Raw genomic sequence first — 19492 nt, 5'->3', positions numbered from 1 at the left:
AAGTCTTACAGCGCCCATCGTACAGGGCAAATGCAAAATGTTGCCGGCCCGGGGTGCAAAGGGTGTTTACTTTATTCAAATATTAATCTAAATGTATACATCAAGGGCAGAAAATTAGGCAGAATAAAAATGTAAAAACAATTAATTTTAATATTTTCTTTATTATAATTTTTTTTTCTCCCAGCGCAGCGCCCCTCCAGATCTGGCGCCCTCGGCGACCGGCTAGTTCGCCAGTGCCTAGGGCCGGCCCTGATTAGATGGCTGCAGTGGCGGAGCTGGGGGTTGGCTGGCCACCCTATTGGCCACCCCAAACACCCTCACCATGGGGGCCCAAACAATTTTAGAACATTAAGAAAAAAATGTTTAAGTAACCTTTCTTCATTCATCAAGAATTAACATTAATAGAACGTTATATTGATAATGTACTCGCTAAACTTACAATTCATTTAACTTATTGCCTTCCAAAAGTTAATTATCCAAAGCCTCTAGTTTGTACACCCCCTTCTATTTACATTTACGAGTTTGGTCCCGCCTCCGACTCGAAACGGCACTTTTTTTTTTAACCCTTTCTTTTTGAACGTTTTCATTACAAAGAAAATCATACAGAATGTCATAGAGCAGTCAAATACATACTGTAGATGCAACAGTGCACATTAAAACCAGACTGCCAAAAAGCAGATCAGATATACCCCCCATTTACCCCAGCATGAAAGAAAAAAAAATACATTCCATGAAGAGATTGGGCGGTATGACGAAGGTTCTAATGGGTCTTTATTTGGTTTTAATAGTAAGGATATTGTAGCTTCATTTAAGGTTGGAGGTAAGGAACTGAATCTTAAGGATTCATCATACATTTATTTTAAAACAGGAGTAAGATTTTTGCTAAAGGTTCTATAAAATTCAACCAGGAAGCCATCTGGCCCAAGAGATTTGCCAGCTTGCATTGTTTTTATAGCTTCTTCAATTTCAGATGCAATCGAGCTGCTTCCTAGCATCATCGCCTAAAGTGGGAAAATAAATGCCTTCAAAAAATGTATCCAGCAGTTTTTCGTTCCTACAGGATTCAGATTCGTAAAGTCTACTATAGAAGTTCTTAAATGTTTTGTTGATTTCACCGGAATCATGGGTCAGATGGCCAGATTCATTTCTGATTCTAGCTATTAGTCGTGAGCTCTCTGAGCGCCGCAATTGGTGAGCAAGAATTTTGGATTTACTTTCGCCCTGCTCATAAACCAATCCCTTTGATTTTAAAACCATCTGTTCAGTCTGTCTAGTAGAAAGAAGATACAATTCTGTCTGTAAACATAATCTCTGTTTATATAAATCAGGAGATGGAGAAGCAGAATGTTGCTGATCCAAATTAAAAATCATATTGGTCAACTCCAGCAAGCGCATCCTTCTTTGTTTGTTTTTGAAGGAGCTATAAGAGATTATTCTCCCACGGATATATGCTTTAAGACTTTCCCAGATAGAACTCCATTTCATGTCTTTATCAATATTAATCTTAAAAAATATGTCAATTTCTGATTTCTGGTTGATTCTCAAAGCATAGCTCCATGATCAAAGGACAGTTATTTGATATTATTATAGCATCATATGAGCAATTTTTTACCATCGGAAGAAGGCATTTGTCAATAAAAAAGTAATCAATGCGTGAGTATGATTGGTGTACAGGGAGGGAAAAAAGAGTACTGCCTAGCTGACGGGAAGAGGAAGCGCCACGCATCTACGGCTCCTAGAGTTTCTAAATATGACTGCAGACCCAATGCACATTTTGTTAACTGCACGGGTCGTGCTAAAGAGCGGTCTAACTTTGGGTTTAGAACACAATTCATGTCTCCCGCATAGACTGTATATATAAAGGACTCCCCCACTATCAATTGGTGACCCTCAGCAACAGGTACATTTAAGAATAGCTCATTAAAAAACATATAATCATCACAGTTCGGTGTGTTAACATTAATAAGAGTTAAGGTTGTGTTATACAGTGAGCCAGATACCATAACATATCGACCATTGCGGTCTTCAGTGACCTGAGATACAACAAAGGGTACGGATTTGTGAATAAGTATAGCACAACAAGTCCTCCAACTCATACGACCAAATGGGCCGATTGTTCGGGCCCTTATTACGACCAAATATGTTGTTTGTTCAAGCACTTAATACGTCCTATAATTACGTTTTAAAGTGTTCGCCCTCTAGTAATCCCGTTGAATGCAAACGTTACAGATGGTCGTTTATTCACAAATAACCCTCTCTTTAAAATCCTAAATTGTAGGATAGTTTGGCCATTTGTAACGGAGGTGATCGTTCGGGCCATAGATCTCGGCCTCCGTTGCGAATTGTGTAGCTTTGTTGGTGGCGAAGTGTATGTAGTGTGTGCATCTGTCTTTGTTTTAGTTTGTCTGTCTCTGTTTGCTGGTTTTATTCTGAAAAGTGTTCCCCTTCCCCCATGTCTGTTACGGTTGATTGTGTGCACCTGGTGCCCTGTGTTGTCTCCTCCCCCCCACCTGTGTCTAATTGCTGATTAGTGTGTGTGTGTATTTAGGCTCCATTTCCCTGTCTGTTAGGTGGCTGGGAGTGTGTGTGAGATCCTTGTGGCTGTGCTCACGTGAACAGCAGATTGGGGCTGTGTCATGTGTTTGTGAGTAATAAATGCCCACACCGGGTTGTATTTTGGACTTTCTGCCTCTGCCTCCTTGCTTGGTCTGGGCCGCTCAATTGTCAGCTTCACAATTGGTGTCAGAAGTGGGATTGACCAAGTGAGGAGGTAAAAAATGACGAGAGGAAAAAAGAGCGACCAAAGAGAGGAGCCAGATGAAGGTGTGGCTATGCCTGGAGCTGACCAGGGGGCCACGGCTGGTCCGGTCTTTTAACGGTACTTTTATCGGTTCTTTTGGAGAGAAAAATAAGGTAAACTAACTAAACAAATTGTGAACAAAACTAACAAAATAAATAACTCAGTTACCTCTAATCATTAACCCATGTTTGTCAAATGGAGTTAACTCCGTGTGTTGCTGCTAGCATACATACCTGACGTGGAAACGTTACTCGTGGACGGGGCTACAGAGCTACTAGAAAGACAGTCGAACCCGGTGCATTCCTTCGTCTGAATGTGGTGCACTTTTGCTAAATGTTTCAACAAATTGCTCGTGTTACCTTCCTTACATGCTAAACTCTTATTGCACTTTAGGCGGGTAAAGTTTAACCACACCAGCCATCCCCTTAAGCACCGTGGCTTTGCAGGGAATATACTACCTATGACTTCCTAGTGAACCTGCTATGTGAAAGCCAGGGAACAGCCCGAGAAGCCATCCCCCTTAAGCACCGCGGCTTTGAGGGGAATATACTACCTAGAGAAACTGCTATGTGTAGGCCCGGGAACAGCCCGAAAAGCCATCCCCCTTAAGCACCGCGGCTTTGAGGGGAATATACTACCTAGAGAAACTGCTATGTGTAGGCCCGGGAACAGCCCGAAAAGCCATCCCCCTTAAGCACCGCGGCTTTGACGGGAATATACTACCTAGTGACTGCTATGTGTAGGCCTAGGAGACCAGTGCCAATCCCCCTCCGAGCACAGTGGCTTTGAGGGGAATATACTACCTGTTGAGACTTCTATGTCTAGGTCTGGAAGCAGCAACAATGAGCTTTTCCCAAGTGCATAGCAGCTACGAGGGGGAAACACTTGAGCTAATTGATGTACAATCTAAACCAGCAACCACCTGATATGCAATTGCAGAATTCTACGGGTATACATCTTTGAACATTACGCATTCGCCAAGTTGTGCAAGAGCTCATGGTTGTTGTGCTGAAAGGGTCTCATTCTTGTGAAGCATGACATAGCACTGGTAGGCAGAAGATGACCGACAGCCCAGGACTCCTGGGTTGAGGTGAGCAGATAGGGCACTGCGGTTGTGGCTGTGCACATCTTAAACAGTGATGGGAATAGCGATCTGGGGGGAGGCCGCAGCTTGGCAGAGATCACGCAGCCTGGAGGAGAACTTTGATCTCGTCAGGGGTTTGCAGCCATCGAATCAACATGGGTGCCGACCCATGTGTCAGAGGGCAATGATGCAGGACGTTCAGCATGGAAGATAAAGGACAAATAAAACAGTGTTAGCAATGATTTTTTCACGTTCCTTGACCAGAAGTATCAAACTTTGAATGTTTCGAAAAACCTGGTGAGGTGACAAACGCCGGATACAACAGCAACCAAAGTTACTGAGTGTAAAACCTTCAACGCTATTAAAGTCACATATGTATGCCACAGAAGGTCTCTGTGATATCTGCTTTCCCTAGCCATGCACAGTGTTGGGACTAACACGCTACAAACTAACGCGTTACTGTAACGCAACTACCTTTTGTGGTAACTAATAACGTTACTAGTTACCTATTCCCATTCAGTAACGCTGTTATAGTTACTGTGATTTAAATGGGTGCGTTACTGCGTTACATTATGCGATCCAACTGAACCGAATCTCCCTGTGGATGTAACTTACAGGCGAATACAGTGATGTCGTCTCACAGTATCATGGAAAAGTGAAAGTGACCAGAGAGGAGTGATAATTGGTTAACGCGGGCGTAGCGCAAGTATCAGCCGTATCTCGCGTTACCTAATGCAACTCCACACAACGTCTTACGGCGCTGTGTACCGGAAGGGAGACGCGAGATACGGCTGATACTTGACGATCTGGCGGAGAAAGGTTGTGGAGTCTCCGTTGATATGCCGTTGTAAATGGCTTGATGGTAAGCAGATGTGTAGTCGGGGAGGGTGCACAGCTGATTGCAGCAGGTGAGTGGAGGTTGAGCCGGGAGCCAGGAGTGACAGGCACCACGCCCACAAAAACAACACAGACAGGGGGAAACAAACAAACAAACAAACAAACAAACACAAAGGAGACGGCTGGAGCCGTACAGCCACCGCAGTGTTACCGAATGCAACTCCACACTATGTCTTACGGTGCTGTGTACCGGAGGGGAGAGACAGAGCAGCGAAGGGTGGGAGAGAGATGTAATACGGTGTGGAGAGTATGTGCTGCAAGAAGGTTGATGCACCTCGTACAACGCACCCAGGAACGAACGCTAGCTCCGGTCCTTTTCCTGTTAGGGAAACTGTGGACTCGATGTCCTGACAGGCTGTAGTTAGTGCAACCTGCACAAACACAAGCTCACCATGATTACAAATGGTGAAATGCAATGTAAAATTACCGAAACAATACCAGCTCACTAAATCACAACCGCTCAAAACTACAAACTACTACCGCGAATTGGGCAAAAGGAAGGAGTCCGAGAAAGTTGCTTCCCCATGTAACGTAATAGGACGCGTTTGACGTATAACGTTAAAAAAAAGCAGTTTTTAGTAGCAGAGCTCAAAACGGCTCCCTCTGAATTCCTGCCCTTATTTCATGTAAAACATATCAAATCCTGCATTAACTTTTTTAATTGTAATTTTTAGGCAAGGTTAAGCATAAATGTAGTAAAAAAACAAACCTGCAAGTTGCTCTTTAATTTTAAGTGTTATAAATGAACATGCTTCATCACCAAGATAGAATTGCAAGTGGTTTCTAATTATAAGATGAGAAACTTTACATAATAGTCTTTCAAACTAGACTGTAGAATATTCAAACAACACCAATTTAATGAAGCTAACACAAGTTATGACATTTGCATAATTTCATAAACTTCAGTATGCACTGTCCACATTAGATTTAGATTTTCACCAGATTTCTATTTTAATATTTCAAAGTCAAAACCAAACAGTGTACAATTTTTATTTTTAACATTTCGGATTTTAAAATGTGCATAATTGTTATGTATTAATTTACTTTATTCATTTTTTAAAACTTAAAAAAAAAAATCTTTAACTTCAATAGTATTTCAGAAAAAAAAGAAGAAGTTAAGTTGGGATGACAAACGATATTATTTATCAGGAACGAAGGTGCTTTGATAACTTAATAATTCCATTCGAGTATTTAAGAAACATGTCACCAAAAGACACCGCAGCTTGTAGGAACAAGACAAGGAGAAGAGAGAGGAAGAACCAGAGAATGCAGGGCAGACACCTCGAACAATTCAAGCTCAGAAAGTGCCAGAGATTCAGGTGCAGAATCAACAAAAGGGACAATGGAGAGGAGAGCCACGATCAAGACGAAGAAGAGATGAAGGCTGCTACAAATGTGGTCGGCTGACACATTGGTCCAGAGAGTGTCCGCAGAACATTGCACCAAACAACGGCCCTCCATGCAGTTACCCCAGGGGAGGTTTCCATGATGACGACGGAGGCAGGGGGTCCCAGAGATGTCAAAGACGAACAGGGGTGCCAAACATGACCCAAATGCCACTGACAGCCTGGTATCAACCACAACAATGAGGAAACTCAGAGGGACAACCAGGTGATGCATCTTGAGCAAGGGTATTTTAAAATCCAGCTACATTGAGCCATATCTGTCACCACAGGAGGGAGAGGTTTAATGTTATTTAAAAAATCGAGAGTAGCATTATTGCATTTACATATAAAGCATCCACAGATTAGAAGTAGCAGATTAGAACATTTAGCAGACTATTTTTGTAATTATGAGAAGAATAGAGATTACGAGTGATGTTGTTCCCCTACACAGAAAACTATTGTGTCCACACAGCTAGTGAGGTCAAGACGATGGGTTTCTGCCAAAAATATGAAGACGGAAACCTAGTACTCGCCCAAGATGGAGGAGCCTTACCAAGTCCTCCTGTTTACACCGACTGCAGTTCAAGGGGCGACCATACAACCGAAGTGAAGCTGTTGGGACCTGAAAACAGAAACTCGATTCTGCTGTGGCGAAGTCTGACTACAAAGGGAGGTGTCCGATAGGGTCGCTTGTCTCAAACCAGTGAAGAAGTCAACAAGAACCCAGCAGAACTAGAGAGTGACTGTTAGCGGGACGGATTGACAGAGACCGGCGCTGTGTTTAAAGGGGAACTTCATTTATTGTTAGTGGAAGTGTAGTTTTTTAGGCAAGGCAAGTTTATTTATATAGCACTTTTCAACACAAGGCAATTCAAAGTGCTTTACAAAAAATGAAAGAGATTAAGAAAATGGCATTTAAAATCAGTCATTAAAAAGAAAAGTTAATAAAAGAAACACTAAAAGAAAAAATGCGTGGATAAAATTTAGAGTGCAGTCTAAGATATGAATACTTCAATTTCAAAGCAGCGACAAAAAGAAAAGTCTTCAGCCTGGATTTAAAAGTAGTCAGAGTTGCAGCGGACCTGCAGGTTTCTGGGAGTTTGTTCCAGATATTTGGAGCATAATAACTGAACGCTGCTTTACCATGTTTAGTTCTGACTCTGGGGACAGAAAGCTGACCCGTCCCTGAAGACCTGAGAGATCTGGATGGTTCATAATTTAGCAGGAGGTCAGAAATGTATTTTGGGCCTAAACCATTCAGTGCTTTATAAACCAGCAGCAGTATTTTGAAATCTATTCTTTGACGGACAGGAAGCCAGTGTAAAGACTTCAGAACAGGACTGATGTGATCCACTTTCCTAGTGTTAGTGAGGACTCGAGCAGCAGCGTTCTGAATCAGCTGCAAATTTCTAATAGATTTTTTAGTGAGACCTGTGAAGACACCATTGCAGTAGTCCAGTCTACTGAAGATAAAAGCATGGATAAGTTTTTCCAAATCCTGCTGTGACATTAGTCTTTTAATCCTATGTTCTTTAGGTGATAGTAAGCTGATTTAGTAACTGTTTTAATGTGACTGTTGAAACTCAGGTCAGAGTCCATGACTACACCTAGATTTCTGGCTTTATCTGTTGTTTTGAACATTGCAGACTGAAGCTTAGTGCTAACTTTTATACTGTATGTTCTGCCTTGGCTCCAAAAACCATTACCTCAGTTTTGTCTTTGTTTAATAGGAGAAAGTTCTGACACATCCAGTCATTGATTTGTTCAATGCACTTACTTAGTGTTTGAATTGGAGCATAGTCTCCTGGTGAAATTGTTACATCAATTTGTGTGTCATCTGCATAGCTATGGTAACTTAATTTGTTGTTCTTCATTATCTGAGCCAGTGGTAGCATGTAGATGTTAAAGAGAAGAGGCCCCAAGATGGAGCCTTGAGGAACCCCACGTCATATTTGTCAACTCAGATATGTAGTTACCTATAGAAACAAAGTTGTTTCTGTCCTTTACTGTATGTAGGATTCAAACCAATGTAGAACTGTTTCCGAAAGTTTTTAGTCGAACAATTATGTGATTTATGGAGTCAGATTACATTTTTCTCACAAACACAATTTTATAATGGGTCTGAAGTATCTCTTTTGAGGCATGAGCTGCAGATTAAATAACACTGATTGAGAGCTTGGATGAAGAATTTGTAGGGTTTTTACTACAGTTTCAAGAATCAGTCTTGAGTAACTTTACTGATTTATAGTGCAGTGCGTAAGGCAATATCTCATTTGGAGTGAGGAGAACCAGCCCTTCATGCATGTCACCCTCTGTGAGAATAGTTCATATTTTCCCTCTAGTTTGGAGAAATATTATTTTATCATATGTTAGTTCAGCAGTATCAACCAATCCTCTAATCCTAGAGTTATTGAGACGCATTAGCGACACCAGGGGTATTGTTTTTCGCAGCAACAATGGTGCATAATACCATGACAAAAGCCATTATAGAAACAAGTAAACTATTTGTTGTGCTAATGGTAGATTTTTAGTGAATATGCATTTATACCATCAGAAAACCATACATCATACGTTATTTTTTGTACACCTTATGGGTACAAGGAGAAGTTATATTTATTTAATGCAACGTTATGGGTTTTGCATGTCCTGTTCAGAATAGGGTAATCATTGCAATATTAATTGAGCATTTTATGCTCAAAGGAGAGAGTGTCATGATTATACAGATATGTTGATTTCAGTGACGTTGTAGTCAATAAATAATAACATGTAGTTAACAATAGGTCTCATAAAAAAAAAAGGTATGCCGAAGCTTGGGCCTTCTCCAAGGAGGGAGTGGTCCAGTTTTGGAGATTAGACGAATAGAAGTGCATGAATATGTCAGAACTCTGAGTAATATTATCCAAGTTTTGTCTACACAGGCTTGGAAAGCTACAGAGATGCCAGACGAGACACCAGAAGAGACTCCTGTTCGGCTAGGTGATTGGGTGAGGGTGAAAGTTCACAAAAGACAGTGAGCTGATCCCCGGTGGTCGGAACCGTGAGAAGTTGTAACGAACTTCAGACGCGCTCCGGTTTAAAGGTAAAGAAAAAGGAGCAAATTGACACCACCTCATACATTGTCACTTCACTGGCAACTTCCAGAAAATGATTGGGAGTTAGGACTGATTTGGCAGAGCTGGAACAAAACAATAAATAGAAATAAGATAAAGATAGAAACAGCTCAAAAGACGAATTGTCTATAGATTTTTATAGATTGTACACTAAAGTGAAAACCTATTTTTGTTTTACACCTGAAAAACAGTCCAACGTTTTGTATACGTTATTTTTGTACTCATTATTTAAATTCTGTAACTGACACAACCATGAAGAAAATAGAGATGATGTCAAGAACAAACCCAAAGCAATTGTGGGGTCCCCTAGGGATAAGAGTCAGAATAGCAATGTTGATTGTGCTCATTACACTTGGCACCTTTCTGGTTGGATGGGGAGTACAATATCATGTAAGACATGGATCCATTAGTTCACTCATAGAGAATGCCCACAAAACTCCAGCTGTGTTTCAGAGACTTTCACTTATCCCCAGAGCCAAAAGATCAGCTGAGCGACAAGAGGAGGAGTTAGAAATACTCGTTCCCAAAGGTGAGGCGGTTATAATCAAGATGATTCACCCCCCCCTCCATATGCAGTTCTTGTATCAAATGATGAAATGGGTTTAAGTGATCAGGATATGTAAGTGATGGGGATTTACAGATTAGGGGAATCTCCAAATACACTGGTTCCATGTTTTAGTCTGTACCAGAAACACCCCCTGTTAAGACTATGAACAACCGACCGCTGACCTGAGCACAATTATTGAAAATGATTACAGTAGAAACAGGCTACTAACCCACAAGTACAGCTTTGTACGTACAAACTCTATGAACAAAATTCCCCAGCAGATTGTGGCGACATTGCACAGATATGTCCAGTCACAAAAGTTACTTATGTTCTAAATAACAGTGAGATTTAAAGTGATGGAGAAAATATGGGGATGTTCTTTTATAGTGTGTGGAATATGTGGTGCTTGAAACATGTAGGTATTTCAATTTATAGAATTAAATGGTTTCCTGAAATAGTTATTTGGAGTAGCCATGTTACAGTGGGTGAAAGCAATGTTTAGGGATATGGTAAAACCATTAGTAGACATTCATTGGGTTTAGATGACATTTAACAGAGAGATAGTAAGATCAGGAAAATAGAGTGGAAAGGATTGGATTTATTTTACCTCAGTGTGTTAGAATTAACTATAGGTAATGCGTCCCGAGATCTCTCTCTCTCTCTCTCCGCCTGTCAGACCGCTACGACCCCATCTTCCAGGCAGACAAAACACCTCACCACAGGAGACTCCTCCTTCTCCATCAAACAGACAGAGAACCAGAGCTGAACCAACAATGACAAGACTGCATCCAGAACCATCTCCACCTGAGGCATCCAGAAAGAGGCACACTCTCATCGGTCCCCCACAGGACATGAAGTTCCAAGCTGAGCCACGAGATTTGGCACAAGAGCAGAGTGTGGGACATGAGAGCGGAATACGCCCTCCATGCAACAGCGAAGAGACTGTAAAGGAGGAGATGAAATGCAAAGCAGTTGGGTCACTGGAAAGAGTTACAGCGGAAAGATCCAAGAGCGGATGGACTGAGGAGAAGGTGGACGGAGGAGAGGAAAGGACGGAGGAGTTGGCATGGTCCAGCAGAGCGTGAGGGGGTCGTAGCTTGACAACCAGAGTGGGAGAGAAGGAAAACGGGAGTGAGTGAGTTTACACATAAACACACTTATTCACCAACGAGAAATACGTAAAGAAAAAGATTTGTTAGCCATGAATTAATCAATTGGTAAATGTATAAAGTAAGACAGAGGAAACTATTAAATAACCCTAAAAACACACTGAGGGTAGAACATATTATTCAATCTTTTCATCATATAAAAAAAATATTCTTTAAGAGATTCCAATTCATGTGCGAATTTGAGGAAGATTTAATTTGTTACAATATAGATCTACAGTTTAAAGGGATAGTTTTGGTAACCACTCTATAAAAGCAGACGCATTTTTATTTGAATGGAAAATGTTAAAGGTAGAGCTAGTACCAAGCCAAAGATAATATTACAATCTAAAGTATTGATTTCACCATTGTAGCATAGTTATTATCACAGGAGAACTGTTAAGGTGGAAATAACATTTGTTTGTCGTCCAAGATGTAGAGTTTTAAAAAGACACTGGGCAAAGAGCGATTGCAAATATTAATTTTGAAAAACTAATATAATTGGGAGTAATACATGCGGGGCCTTGGATCACTCATTGTAATGGAGCATATTTTTGACAACAAATATCGTTCAGGAAGAAGGGGTCGCTCAACCCACCCTGCAGATGTTTTAAATCTTACTTGCAGCTTCAGAGGGAGCGCACGGCACCAGATTATGAGTTTTAAAAGACAAGCGCCACCACCTCCTAATGGTCATCCATTTAATCAGTGATGACCTGAAATTTAGAGATGTTATTTGAAGGAGAAACATATCTGCCATAAGTGAAAATTCCTGAATTGAACTACAAACCATTAATGAAATTACTTCTGTTTTTAAAGTCCTTGTTAAAGGAGGGAGTAATTATTACGTTCTCGGGCACCCAAGGTTCCACATACTGTTGAAGGGGTTAGCATAGTTCTTTAAGTAGACCAGAATTGAAGATAAATTAGTATAATGAGTTATTGATATTCCACCGGTTTTCACACCATTTCAGGGACTTTATCACTGCATTAGAACAGACCACCCAAAGGTACCCAAGGAACTTTTAAGTGATGAAATTCTACAACTTTTGTAACTGAGTAAAATCTTCTCCCAGAAATGAATAGAATGCCATATCCCAGAGTAGGTGTTTGGTGGTATCATGGAACTAAAACCTTGTAGTCAGTCTTGCCACAGGATTGGACTGGGACCTGTGCACTAGCACAGCCAGTGACGTTTTTTATGTAGTTAATCAACATGGCGAAACACCCCAAAGCCAAGAGACCAGTCCCAGGGGAGAGTTTAGGCTCCACAGTGTACAAGAATAGCATAGGGGCGCCCAGGGGATGGCTAGATGTTGCATTCCATGTCCTAACGTACCGATTGATCACAACGGCCTCTTCTAGAGAACATATTACTTTCATACCTTAAATGGTAGGAAAGGAGGGAGGGTAAATTTCTCATGAGGAGACAGTTACAAATTCTAGCAGAACAAGAAAACCCAGCCCCATATACAGAGATGAGATTGTTTAATGAATGTCCAGCTGATACTTTAAATGATGAAACTACTTTACTTTACACTATTCCAAGATAGTTTATTTTATTCTTTATTATTTTATACTATTCTGTTATAGTAAATGGCTTGTTTTATAAATTGTGTGCTAATCTCAAATGGTATGTTTCTTGTACACTTTGTAAAAACAAGTGCCTTAACACTGAGCGTGTCATGAGAACGGTTTCTGTGAAAGGAGGGAGGAAGAAATGTTCTAATACCAAGCCATTGCTGCTACTTTGAAGAATGATATTGAGTGTAAACACAAGAAGTTATGCACAAGGGAACACTTTTATGTTTGAAGACCAGTCAAAGTATTTTTTGTAAAGTTAAGGTTATTGAACCATTCCATTTTGATTGTATGTTTTATATGAGTTATGTACTATGCAAAGTTCAGATGAAGAACTCATTGAGATCAGTATTATTTACATACCTAAAGGGTCTGTAGGGAGGGATTGTTAGAAATTAAAATCAATATTATGATGATATAAGATAGATTAAACACCAGTACTTTTAACTGTTTTATTGTTAAAATACTTCCGGTTAGCTTACGCCTGTGGTTAAAGTTTATTTTGAAAAGCTATTCCGGAAAGGATCTCCGAAATACCAACAGTAGCTTGACTTCAGGTTTTAGGGAAAAGTAACGATTGCAGCCGTTAAAATGTATTAAATGAAAAGTCAGTTGGGGGTCTTTTGATTTTGATTGAGCGGCAAGCAGCTAGTGCGAGTCGTGACTGTACAACAAAAGGCAATAAAGTGTTCCTCTACTGAAATTGCGTGGCACAGACCTTTCTATGGATTGAAATACTTTAATATGATTATGGTTATAGTTGTACTTTATTCATCCCTAATCTCTGCCATTACAAACAACGAAACAAGAAAAGCTAAACTAGATCAAATGGGGCGATGTAATACAATGCACAATTAGACATTATGGTAAAACATTTTAACCAGTTAAGCCCCAAGCCTGTTTTTCAGGTCTCAGGCTTGAAAATGACACTCCCAGAAAAATTGACTATATCTTCACTTCTAAAATGGGTAAATGAATAATCTTTTTTCTCAAAGCAATGATGTCTGTCAGTTGGATGTAAAAAAAGTCAGAATCAATATAAATGTTTTAAAAGTAAATTCAGATTGAACATAGTAAAAAAATGTAAATTATAGTGTCCGTCCAAAAAATAAACCATTACTTATATTGAAAACCACCCTTGAATGATAGGATAGTAGACTAAAAGCTTTAGGAATCCATGCTAGCACATAAGTTCCCTGTATCAAGATTGATGCAAAACAAGTATTTCCAAGGCACACCTTTATATGATCATTATAGTTATACAAAATAAGAGAAGAACAGGTATGAAATAATTCCAACTCATACTACAGTTTAAAAGGAGAGTGATTTGTAAAATATGCATAAAGAAAAAGTAAATCTGTTCAGTTCTGTTTCATATGTGTTGAGAGATGTATTCCCTAATTTTGTTCTCAAAGTGTACCAGATTGATGCATTTAACTTCAACATTTTAAAAAAAGTCTTCCTGGGGGAGCATTTCCCCGGACCCCCTTAGGAGGTTAGGTCCACCACCTGCCCACACCCCCCGTCAAATTGTCCCACCCATATTGAGGATGCTTCCTACGCCCATGCATATATCCCAATAGTACAGTGCTTCTCAAAGTATGGTCCGCGGACAACTGGTGATCCGTGAGCGCCCCCTAGTGGTCTGTGAGTATATTGGTAAAGTTTCACATTTGAAATAAATAAATAAATGTAAGTTTTCCGCACTCTCGCGGGAATATCTCCGCAATGGAGAGAGCTTAAGTTTCACTTTCGATTGCATGATATAGCCCAGTTAAACACCTTAATCACACGTGGCCACTTGTTTGTACCATTTTCAGGCGATTTGTAAAAAACTATGTGTTTTTGGATATGTGTGGAGTTAGGTGGTCCGCGAGTGTTTTTTTATTGGTTAAGTGGTCCCTAGTATGAAAAAGTTTGAGAAACACTGCAATAGTAGATCACAGATAGCTTTAATCTTAAACTGGGTCAAGTTTTGGTCGAATTGGAACAAAAAATAGCAGGATGTTAATGGATTTATTATGAAGTATAATAGATCCATCTACTCCATTAGACGCACCTAGCGGTCTCCCCGGCACTTTCTAGGAGAGAGTGAGAGCATGTGAGGAGCAGGGATGCTAGTACTTACGTTTGTGCACATGTCTCAACGACTAACAAAGTCAGGCTTTCAAAAAGAAAAGAAAGGAGAGAAAGACAAGAGGGAGGGACTAAAGAGCGATAGTATGTCACCCAGTTTTTCAAAAGTAAAGGTGGGTGTGAATAACATAAAAGGCAAAGTACGGTGTAGCAAAATTGGCTTGCAAATAATAATAAAAACACAAGATGGATGTCTCACTGTGCCACTGAACCAATAGAAAAACATCATTTGGGAGCTCTTGACAGAACAGTAATTAACCTTCTAGTTAACTGAATGACACAAATCTTAAAGCACTGCCTTTAACAAAAAAAAAAGCACTGCATAGCCCTTCAAAGCACTATTCTCCCCAGTACCACTTGTCAAGGTTATTGAATGCCCTGTACTCCTTGTGCCTACGCAGGTAATCACAAGCCATGCATGTGTGCTCTGCCCAGAAATAAGCCTTCTTTACTTTAAAGTGCCGCCTCCACTCAAAGTACCTGAGGTACATTTCCTCGTTCTTGTCCAAGAGCAGCAGGTAATCGGCCAGCTCCTTGGGCGAGGTGAAGTCATCCACGTGGATGAAGGCGTCTCCTTGGATAAAGTTCTCGTAGTTCTGCCGGGGAGGGCCGATAACCACTGGCACTGACCCAACAGAGAGCGGGTTATACAGTTTTTCAGTAATGTAGTCCTTGTGGATGGAGTTCTCAAAAGCCAGGTAAAACTTGCAGCTGGCGATGGTGGGAGAGTACTCCTCAGCGAGGTGCTTCCAAAAGGCTCGTCCGTACGCGTGAACCTCAATGTGTTTGGACAGCTCATTGTAGTATTTCACACGCACATGGTCCTGGTTCCAGTTGCTCACAATCCAGCAGATCAGTTTGTTTTTGCTGGGTGGGACAAAGTCCTCCTGGCCCTCCGCTGCTACGATGGACCCATAAGGCATTTCAATGTCAGCATCCCGACGGTAATTGAGAGTCAGATTGAACATGTTCTCGATCCCAGGCAGCTGGGAGGAGTGTGATGGCGACTCCAAGTTCATCCATACCCACTTCTGGAAGGATGGTCGCTGGACAGGCGGCAGGTTGGACAGGTCGGTACTAATGTCTCCGTGATGGATGATGACCCCATCCGACTTGTTGTAGAAGTTCCTGTCCGCGGTAATGAAACAGCCCTCGATGTTAAATAGGGAGCTGCACACGCCCAGGTCATAGGTATGTCCAAAAGGCCAGAGCCAGATCAGCACGGTGGTCACGTTTTTATCACTCTTGGTGGAGAAGAGAATCTTTTCCCGGTCTGTGGATACTGTTGACTCGAAACGACCTGATAACCAGCTGGTGGATGGTTTAAAATACATCAAAAACAGAGTCACAAAGCATCCCAGTATGAACGTGCCGAGCAGAAGGGGTCGTAGGATTCTTTGGAAAGGTGCAGATGGCATACTCTGTCCTGGAAAGGGCACACAAGAAAACAAAAATAAAGTCAGGATCAACAGGAAACGACATCCAGACTAATCACCTAATCATGCACAGGTATTTCCCATTAGCACTATGTGTTAATGATGTTTATTATACTGGGTCATCGAATCTAAACATCATTTGTGCTCCAATTAAAAACGGTTGGCTTGAGGGCATTAGCATGTGAACACAGTGTTCATATTCTTGCTGTTATCTTTTTTTTTGATCAAATGTTTTTATTCACACACATTTAGTAAAATAAAATGTACAATCACAACTGAAATTACAAAACAAACAACAACAATCAGACAAGAGGACAAAACTAAGGGGGGAAAAAAATTAAATAAACATAAATAAACCCTCCCACGCCCAATCCCAGGACCTCTCGGGACCAATGACTGCAAACAACTATATCAGTTAAGATAGCTAGATCTGCTCCTTAAATTGTTCGGCTGTCGACACCCATAAACCGATATTGGACTCCTTAACTCCAATCACGCATGCAGTGGACAGTTCCATGTAGACTACGTCAAGAAACGTTAGTAACCAGCAGGTCACTGAGAGCTTGTCGGGTTGTTTCCACCTCATAGCAACCAATTTCTTGGCAGCCGTAAGGCCAGCATAGAGAGGTCTTTTCTGGTACCCAGTAGCCGGCAGCTGAGATAAGTCATTTAAAAGAAAAACAGACACAGATACAGATACAGTCAAATAAAATATGTCGGACAACTTAGAGGAGACCACTTTCCAAAAGCAAGCAACAGGCGGGCATTCCCAGAACATATGGATACATTTACCAGGAGCCCCCATGGAGCACAGGGTACACAGAGCATCTGCCAGAAGAGCCATCCAATGCAGCCGTCTGGGTGTCAGGTAAGTTCTATGTTCATAGTTCAGGTGGATTTGTTGGTGGTCGGGATTGTGAGACGCCTGCCGAATGTTAGCCCAGACTGAATCCCAGTTAAAATCAGGTCTCAATTCTGGGACATCCTTCCTCCACAGTCTATCTAAGGGAAGGTCACCATAAGAGGACTCAAGTAGGTGAGTATAAAACAATAATCTGTTAGAGACAAAGCCCCTGGATGTTCTTCTATCAATGATGAGTATGTGGAATGGGTGCCGTGCTAATTGTTGATCCCACAGGACCCCATAAGCCTTAAGGGCTGTCCTAAGCTGTAGATAAAAAAAGAAAGAGGTGCCTGGAAGGTCATAACAGCCTGCAAGATCCTGAAAAGAGCGGAGAACACTGTCACTGTAAATATCTCTCAAGCTGTGAAGACCCTTCCTCCCCCATTGGGAATAATTAATAGGCCTCCGCCCCATGAGTAATTGGTTGTTATTAAATAATGGCGAATTGAAGCATTGAATAGCACATCATTTCTGTGCATTTCGCCAAGTCTGAATTACATGAGTAATCAGAGGGCCGAACCTAAGCTGACATTGTTTGATAGATATGTTTGTGTAAATCATGTCCTGAAGTCTCCATGGGGAGACTAACTTCTCTTCTAAAGCCCGCGATGAAACCACAGCTTGGGGGTCAAACCAATTAATCAAAGGTCTTCATGAAAAGGACCAGAAATACAATTTAAAATGTGATACTGCCAGCCCCCCATCAAGCCTCCTTCGTTGAGTAGTGGACATTTTGAGTCTCGGCCGCTTGTTGTTCCAAATACATTTTGAAATTGCCGACTAGATTCGGCCAATGACCATTGGGGGGCGATAAAGGAAGCATTGAACTGATAAAATTAACTCTAGGCAGTATATTCATTTTAATTATTGAAACTCTTGCTTGTAGTGAGTTGGGCTGGCTCGACCACCTATTGAGGTCCTGGAGAACCTTGTTGTGCGTGTCTGTATAATTATTCTTCATAGTCTTGTTAAGGTTTGGGAATATTTCAACACCAAGATATTTGAAATGTTCTACCACAGGAATGTTTGCATGGAGAATAGCTGATTTAGCAGCGTAGTTGAGAGGCAAAAAGGCAGACTTGGGCCAATGAATCTTAAAACCTGATAGGTTGTCAAATTCCTCTATTACACTAAGCAGACGATTTGTAGACGTTGAGGGGTTCCGCATAAAAATCAGTACATCGTCCGCGTACAGGGCAATGTGATGAAGCGAGCCTTGGATAGAAATGGGGATAATATCCTGTGATTGTCTAATAAATTGGGCCAGTGGCTCGAGCAAGAGGGCGAAGAGCCCTGGACTCAAGGGCCAGCCCTGTCTGGATGACTTTGCTACAGAAAAAAGCGACGACATAGTTTTGCCTGTTAAAATCATTGCTGAAGGGGCAGAATAAAGTACTTTGATCATATGGATGAACCCCTTACCTAATCCCATAGACTCTAGAACAGCCCATACAAAAAATAAATACTGTAAAAACAGTTCCGATGGTGAAGTCAACAAAACTCAATTTTTTAATGTAATTTACTTTCCCTAAATTATCTTTCTTTTCAATGTGCGTTTAAATAAGTAACACTTAAGCAACAATGAGAACATTTTAAAGGTCCCATGTCATGGCCATTTCCACTGATCATAATTCCATTGTTGAGGTCTACTATAATAGATTTATATTGCGCAATTTTCCAAAATCACTTTGGTTTCTCATACAGCATCTCTGTAAACTACGTGTATTCACTGAATTTCACTCTCTGCCTTTAACGGCTCGTTGTAGCTCCAATAGCTCCAGCCCCCACCCTCCCTGTCAGCACAGTGTGCTCTGATTGGTCGGGACGTTGTGAATCGCGCTGAGCTCCGTGGAGGTGTAGTTTCCTTGTTTAGCGACAGCGAAACACAGCCAAACTCACCCTGAGCACACACAAAGTCACAGCCGAAGTAAAAACAATAAGTGTGGCTTGATATTGAGTAAGAAAAAAGTTGATAAACGCTGTGAGAATGGGTCTGCAGAGAGAATTTCGCCGCGATCCCAACTGTCTGTTATCAGCCTGCAGCCAGGGAGGAGAGATCAGCAGAGCTGCCTGCACTGAGTGTGTGTGTGAGGAAGTCCGTGGATTGGTCAATTTGGATCAATCAGCGGGGGCTTAACGTAACGGCTCCGCGGACGTAACGTAACGGCTCCACGGATTGGTCCATTTGGTTCCGGGTAACGCATGACATCATGCGTTACCCGTAACAATCAATGGACAGTGACGTATCTCCAACGAGGCGTTTTGGGGAGGTACTTTCTGTGTTAGAGTTTTACTCGCTACAGGGTGTACTTTGAGGGTTTTGACTCTGCAGACCGTTTAAATGCATAAAAACCTTCATAACACACAAGGGGACGGGTAATAACCGAAAAAGCATGACATGGGACCTTTAAGAACTTATTAATTTGTAAATCAATATCACATTTTCTGAACTTTCTTATAAATACGT

At 41.2% G+C, this 19492-nt stretch overlaps 1 protein-coding gene across 2 annotated transcripts in view; it reads right to left on the bottom strand.

The window, feature by feature from the left end:
• Positions 1-13297: 13297 nt before the first annotated feature.
• LOC307013111 (4-galactosyl-N-acetylglucosaminide 3-alpha-L-fucosyltransferase 9-like) overlaps positions 13298-19492 on the bottom strand; it is a 29754-nt gene continuing 23559 nt past the window's right edge. Inside the window, exons 1-2 of one of the 2 annotated variants that reach the window (XM_079640373.1) lie at positions 18925-19256; positions 13298-16111 (exon numbers count right to left, since the gene is read on the bottom strand). In XM_079640373.1, coding sequence (XP_079496499.1) covers positions 15024-16103 — 1080 coding nt within the window. In that variant the 5' untranslated portion in view covers positions 16104-16111; positions 18925-19256 and the 3' untranslated portion in view covers positions 13298-15023. Of the gene's footprint in view, positions 16112-18924; positions 19257-19492 lie in introns of those variants that run through there. The other variant, XM_079640372.1, reaches the window with a different exon arrangement.

Source organism: Notothenia rossii (genome assembly GCF_949606895.1).
Source record: "Notothenia rossii genome assembly, chromosome: 7".
Lineage (NCBI taxonomy): Eukaryota > Metazoa > Chordata > Actinopteri > Perciformes > Nototheniidae > Notothenia > Notothenia rossii.
The sequence above is the reverse complement of the archived record's forward strand: the minus strand, read 5'-3'. Positions and strand labels throughout refer to the sequence as shown.